The 7,328-nt window shown below is 43.5% G+C and overlaps 1 protein-coding gene across 4 annotated transcripts in view; it reads right to left on the reverse strand.

Moving 5' to 3' along the window:
• The window catches only part of MLF1 (myeloid leukemia factor 1), a 31,582-nt gene extending 26,038 nt beyond the window's left edge, over positions 1-5,544 (reverse strand). Inside the window, exon 1 of one of the 4 annotated variants that reach the window (XR_008710633.1) lies at positions 5,363-5,544. Coding sequence is in view for 2 of the 4 variants with exons in the window: in XM_055569236.1 (XP_055425211.1) it covers positions 5,363-5,409 (47 nt within the window). In the remaining 2 variants the exon portion in view is untranslated. The remainder of the gene's footprint in view (positions 1-5,362) is intronic. The other 3 variants (XM_055569236.1, XM_055569237.1, XM_055569238.1) reach the window with 3 other exon arrangements.
• Between the last annotated feature and the right edge of the window lie 1,784 nt (positions 5,545-7,328).

The following is a 7,328-nucleotide window of genomic DNA, read 5'->3' on the forward strand; positions in this document are numbered from 1 at the left end:
TAACAGTCTGTGAAAATATGCAGGGTGTCTTTAAAGACTGGCCATCGCAATACAGTGCCCACAAGAAGAGTCTGGGTGGCTTAAAGAAATGCTAACAATTTATAATGAAAAATAAGGCTGCTTTCCAATCTGTTTCTGAGTCTTTCATGTCTAATAGCTGATAAGTGGTAACATAGCTATTCTTTGCAGATGTCCATGATCAGAATTTCATTTCTGTAGCTCAGAAGGTTCAAAGATCATGTTTCTGTACAAAGCAGTAGAAATTTCTAGACTGGATTAGATATATGTAAACTCTGACATTTAATAATCAATGTTTCTTAGGGCATAGAAGAGGGGTCAAGACTATTTTATTCTCAAATTAATTTTCCTGTCAGTACATACATGTTTCTATTCTTAAGCAAATGCAAATGGGAAAAGAAAGTAGTATTCTTGAGAGAAAACTATCTCAACACTTTAAACAAAGTCCACAGAGAAAACCACAGTGGAGAGCTAGAAAATAAATTGTGCTCCATGTTCCCTTGTAAAATCCACATATAAATATGTGTATCTACATTTTAAAAAAGATAAAGATAAGATGATTAAAAAAAAAAAACCCAACTCTGCATGTCAGGAAGTGCTAGCTTTGAACCTTTGTGTTTTTAACCAAATTACAAGTATTATTTATATGAAAAGGTGCAAGGAGATCCAACCAGTCCATTCTGAAGGAGATCAGCCCTGGGATTTCTTTGAAGGAATGATGCTAAAGCTGAAACTCCAGTACTTTGGCCACCTTATGCGAAGAGTTGACTCATTGGAAAAGACTCTGATGCTGGGAGGGATTGGGGGCAGGAGGAGAAGAGGACGACAGAGGATGAGATGGCTGGATGGCATCACTGACTCGATGGACGTGAGTCTGGGTGAACTCCGGGAGTTGGTGATGGACAGGGAGGCCTGGCGTGCTGTGATTCATGGAGTCGCAAAGAGTTGGACACGACTGAGCGACTGAACTGAACTGAACTGATGAGCATATATACTGTGAAACAACTTCAGCTCTGAAACATATAAGGAAACCCCCAAAAGTCCCAAGCATATGATAAAACACTAAACTTTATCACTTTTAAAATTTCTCTTTTTCTCATGAAATGTTTAAAGTGCTGTTATAGAAAGGTAAACATTAAAAATGAATATATTTGGATTCAAAACTAGATTTTGTTTTTTACTCAAAGCTCTAAAGTATTTGACAATTTGAGACCATATTTTACTAGCCTCAATTTATTTAAAAATTCTAATTTTATATCCAAGAAGTATATTCTTTTTGTCTGCCAACTTTTGATTAATTAGTAAATTTGGAGAGTGTGCTTATGATTGATATCCCTGATTCTGAAAATGGCAGTGTTTAAATTGGGTTTCCTGGTGGCTCAGTGGCAAAAGAGTCTACCACAATGCAGGAAATGTGGGTTGGATTCCTGGGTCAGGAAGGTCCTCTGGAGAAGAAAATGACAACCCACTCCAGGATTCTTGCCTGGAAATTCCATGGATAGTGTTTAAATTAGGAAGTGCCAGCATCAACAATGGCACCTACTGAATGCAAATACAGATCATCCTCCACTCATGATGGGGTTGTGTGTGTACGAAGTCACTTCAGTCATGTCTGACTGTTTGTGACCCCATGGACTATAGCCAACCAGGCTCCTCTGTCCATGGGATTCTCCAGGCAAGAATACTAGAGTGGGTTGCCATGTCCTTCTCCAGGAGATCTTTCCGACCCAGGGATCCAACCCTCCTCTCTCACGTCTCCTGTGTTGACAGGTAGCTTCTTACCACTAGCACCACCTGGGAAGCCGTAATGGGGTTACATCCTCATAAACCCATCAGAAGTGGAAAATAACCCTGTAGAAAATGCATTTAACACACCTGAGCTACGAAACATTATAGCTTAGTCTGCTGCTGCTAAGTCACATTAGTCGTGTCCAACTCTGTGCGACCCCATAGATGGCAGCCCACCAGGCTCCCCTTCCCTGGGATTCTCCAGGCAAGAACACTGGAGTGGGTTGCCACTGCCTTCTCCAATGCATGAAAGTAAAAAGTGAAAGTGAAGTCGCTCAGTCGTGCCCGACTCCTAGCGACCCCATGGACTGCAGCCCACCAGGCTCCTCCGTCCATGGGATTTTCCAGGCAAGAGTACTGGAGTGGGGTGCCATTGCCTTCTCCAATAGCTCAGTCTAATGTACCTTAAACCTTAAATATGCTCAGAACACTTATTTTAGCCTGCAGTTGGGCAAAACTATCTAACACAAAGCCTATTTTGTAATAAAGTATTGAATTCCTCATGTAATTTATTGAATACTGTACTAAAAGTGAAAAACCGAATGCCTGTAAAGCGTATGGGTTGTTCACTCTCATGATCTCGTGGCTGATGGAGCTGAGGCTTGCTACCCCTGCTATTGTGCACCTTGTGAAAGTATCGTATCCCATGTCACTAGCCAGGGAAAAGACTAACATTCAAAACTGGAAGTTTGGTTTCTATTTAATGTGTATTTTTTTTACACCATTGTCAAGTTGAAAAATGTTAAGTGGAACCACTGTAAATTGGGGACCAAATGCAATCACTTTCAGCAATCCAACAATCAAATATACCATAGTAACTACAAGACAGAGAGTAAAAGACACTACATTGTCATTAAATAGTATCTCTTGAACATTTTCTACCTGTCAGACATTAAAATAGCCACCAGGCAACCCAATGACCAGACACATAATGTGAGCAATAGGGATAATATTTATATAAAAGATACTGGGCATGGAACCCCCTCTGTGTTCCTTAAGGTCAGTGGATGATTTAATAATGACTCTGTCACCTTTATCCGGAGAAGGCAATGGCACCCCACTCCAGTACTCTTGCTTGGAAAATCCCATGGACGGAGGAGCCTGGTAGGCTGCAGTCCATGGGGTCGCTAAGAGTCAGACACGACTGAGCGACTTCACTTTCACCTTTCACTTTCATGCACTGGAGAAGGATATGGCAACCCACTCCGGTGTTCTTGCCTGGAGAATCCCAGGGATGGCTGAGCCTGGCAGGCTGCCGTCTATGGGGTTGCACAGAGTTGGACACGACTGAAGCGACTTAGCAGCAGTCACCTTTATCAATTCCTTAAGCTTGACATATTAAGTAATGGATACTCATTTTGTTTGGGGTTCGGGTAAAAGGGGTGAGTCAAATGAAATAAATATTTGAAATTTACTTGAAAATAAATAAAATTTAATTTTTTACTTGAAATAAATATAAACTCACATTCTCTTTCTTATCTCCTCTAATTATTTTTACTCTCTATATTGCCAATTGTGGAGCAAAGAAATAAGTCAGTTTTATAAAGTTAATTTTATCCCCAATCTCTATGGTATGGCTGCCTGGATTTGAAGACGGCTACAGAGAATGACGACTGAAAACCTACCGCCATGTAACTGATGCTCCTACCCATCCTAAGTGCAGGGCAAGAGTGTTCTTTGATGTATGCCTACTATTTGTGTTGTTACTATTTCTGACCCTGCCTCTTGGGTTCATCGCCTTTGCTCAGAAAGAGGCACCCAAGAGTTTAAATTACACTTTTGCGAGATGTTTTAAAGAAAGTACTAATCATACATTGGTTTAGTTACGGCCATTGCTCTTTTGATATAATCAAGACAATACAACTCAAAAGTTGTCATAATCTTAACTGCCGCCCATTGTACTGAGGTCACAATTACGTAAGAACCACTTCAACAGCTCAACTAAACTATGGATATATTTAGTCCCTACTCTCACAGGCTTTTAAAAGAGCAAATTATAATACAAACTTTGAAATTTGTTAAAATGACATTGTTCATAAATGTCGCAACTGCTCCTAAACACATTAACTAAAACAATACGATAAATGTACCTGAGCCCACACGCTCCTTGGCTTCCCTGGTGGCTTAGAGGGTAAAGAACATGCCTGCAATGCAGGAGACCTGGGTTTGATCCCTGGGTGGGGAAGATACTCTGGAGAAGGGAATGGCTACCCACTCCAGTATTCTTGCCTGGAGAATTCCATGGACAGAGGAGCCTGGCAGGCTACAGTCTGTGAAGTTGCAAAGAGTTGGACACGACGGAGTGACTAACACTGCACTGTACACCCCTTAATTATAATGAATAACCTTTAGAGTAAAATATTAATAATTGTTTTTTCACACTAATAATTTCATCTTTTCTGTTAATTTTCTCTCAGTTATTACCATTATGTTATTTGGTTTTAATATAGTACTATTACATTTAAGCCAATATAATATTTTCTTTTAAAAACAAATCTATGTAGTAAACTGGCAACATTTCAACCTTTTAAACAGATCAAGCTGCACAGAGAATTTAAGTGATCAAAATAAATTAGGACTGCAAGTCAAAATTCAAACTGGCAAAACACTTGGGTAAAAAAACAACACAAACCTTCCTGTTTTAGGGATCCAACTAGATTATGTTACACTTTTATATAACCACCAAAGGAAGAACTATAGAAAATACAAAACCCAGGAAACCCTAGAAAACTAGATCATAATTAAACAACTATTTTCTGGATGGCTTCCTCTTTAGACATCCCAGTGTCTCACTTGAAACCTTGCACTGGGCTTGGCACTTGTTTACCTGAGGTGTTAAATGCAGCCTCTGTTTCCCTGCCTACTTGCACTTTTCATAGGAAGAGGAGTCCCTTTCCAAACAAGGCTACCTTTGTAACAAATCAAGAAAGGAAACAAACCGTGCACCTGGCAACTTCCAACCACTTCCAGGGACAGACGGCGAAACTCTCCAACGCTCTTATAAACACATATTATGGAAAATACTATTTTAGAAAACGTTTCCCTTTTCAAAGACTTGCCATCTTATTAAATATTCCCTGCCTCTCTTTTGGAGTAGAAGCAGGTGTGGAAAGGGCCCTCTAAGTATAATTCTCTTCAGAAGTTCCACCGAGAGGCAGTTACCATCCCCTGCAAAGCCTCTGCAGCTGCGAAGGCGGGACTCTGAGCGCCTGAGGCAAAGGGGTTAGGGGGCGCCAAGTACCCGAAATCGGGCCGAGTTAAAAGCAGCCCGCACGGGGGTCGGTTGGGCGGGGAAGCCTGCATAGACTTCTCCCCACCTCACGCCCCCAAATTTCTCTTCCTTTCCAAATCCTCCTCTCCTTTCCCTCACACGCCCCTATATCCTCTTCTCCCTTCCCTTTCACGCCCTGCGAGTCTTCCTCAAACGGTCTCTTGGAGTCACCCGAATTCTCTCTCTCCTTCTTTCTCGCGTTTTAACGGACTTTCCCCTTAAAATAGCTCCTCTCAAGATCTCCGAGTTCCCGCGCGACCGCGGACTCCCGCCCCCGACACTCACGAGAAGAAGGGATCATCCTCAAAGCTGCTGCTCAGCATCCCGAACATCCTGGCTCTGTCTCCGGCAGCGGCGTCCGCGGACAGATTGGCAAACGATGTAACTCGCCGCGGCCGCGACCCGAGCCGGCCTGCCCAGCACTGTCAACGCTTGTCTCCCAGCCGCAAAGGCCGTGGCCGTCGCGAAAGGCGGTGCTTGACGCGGAGCTGCTTTCCTATTGGGCACAGATCCCATAACGTCACCAAGACGAGGCGGGGAAACAGTGTGCCGCTGCCGTGGCAACCGCGAGCAACATGGTGGAGGCTAGAGGCTTGGCCAAGCGCCATCCGGGGAACCCAACATTAAGCCTCCCGTGGGACAAGAGAGTTTGTTCTCTGGGCTGCAGGAACACAGAAATTAGTCTACCCTCTGTGTGACCTTGGGGAAATCACCCTCGGCCTCGAAAAGGCTCTTTTCGGGAAAAAGGAGATGGGTCAAGATTTGGGCTACACTGCATCCAAAGACCCGTTTACCGGCCTCATTTTGTGATCCACAGCAGAGTCCACAGCAGGTGGTTGACCTAACGCTGTGAACAATAAGAAAAGATGTGCAAAAAGTTTTTGAGTACATTTAGTAAATAGTGCGACTCAGTACTTGAGGGAAATGGGATGAGGCCTATTAGATTTCAACAAATTTGTCTTTTGTGAGCCTAACCTGAAAGTAGTGTTTCCCAAGTGGGAAATGCTTACGTTTTACGTATACATGGTATTTAAAAAATAAGATGAGAATGTTGCTCTCTTCCATCCTCTTTCCAGTCCGTTTCAAGGAGCAAGTCTCACTTTGGTGCTGTTGTGTCTCTTCAACACTTCTCCAGCATTCCTTAACCTAAGAGCAGGACTCAGGCCCAAGATCTGCAGCAAGCAGCCATAGTCAACTAAAATTCCATTACTGTATATTTTTGTTTTAATTATATTTATATATGAGCCTTCTGTTTATGGCAGGGAAAGTGATCTTAAATTTAAACAGTAACTTTAAGTGAAAGTTTAAAAGTTTCAACATTTAAGTGAAACCATGTGCTAATTTCAGGAAATAGTACAGGTGAGATGTGGATATGTTGGGGGGTGGGTAGCGGTGGGAGGGGAGGGTATCATGACAGTGGTTCTCACATTATGGTTCTCACATTTCCAGGACTGAGCTTGGAAACAGTCCTTAAGCGTTGCTGCTGCTGCTACTGCTAAGTCACTTCAGTCGTGTCCGACTCTGTGTGACCCCATAGACGGCAGTCCACCAGGCTCCCCCGTCCCAGGGATTCCCCAGGCAAGAACACCGGAGTGGGTTGCCATTTCCTTCTCCAATGCATGAAAGTGAAAAGTGAAAGTGAAGTCGCTCAGTCGTGTCTGACTCTAGCGACCCCATGGACTGCAGCCTACCAGGCTCCTCCATCCATGGGGTTTTCCCAGGCAAGAGTACTGGAGTGGGGTGCCATTGCCTTCTCCGTGAAGTGTTGCAGGAGCCTATAAAAATATGGAGGAGAGTGAACATTAGAGAAAGAGAAGAATGATTAGGTGTCTAAGAAGAGAGAAAATGCATGTTGCATGTCCATCCTTAACTAAGTGGGCTACCCAGCCTAAGTGGGCTACCCAGCCTCTTAGGGCTACCCTAAGAGGGCTGTCACATGGAGATAGAGTGTTATCCATAGCTGCACAGGGCCTCCTGGGATTGGGCCAACAGAGTGGCACTCTGCCAGCATGAAGAAGTGTGCAGGGCCTGATTTGGAGGTGGCAGGAATACTCGGAGTTATTTTGGGAGCCAGAAATTTAATCCTTTGGACCTTTTACCTCCCCACCTTTAGCCAAGTTCTTTGATTCCCACCCCCCACCCCCATTCAGAGACTGATGACATGAGGTTGGGCAGCCTTTACAGTCCAGGTTAAGACCTCATAGCCCTTCCGAGGAAGAGGATATTTTTTTTTCTCCAGCCTCAGAATAAA

This window comes from Bubalus kerabau, chromosome 2 (assembly GCF_029407905.1).
Source record: "Bubalus kerabau isolate K-KA32 ecotype Philippines breed swamp buffalo chromosome 2, PCC_UOA_SB_1v2, whole genome shotgun sequence".
Lineage (NCBI taxonomy): Eukaryota > Metazoa > Chordata > Mammalia > Artiodactyla > Bovidae > Bubalus > Bubalus kerabau.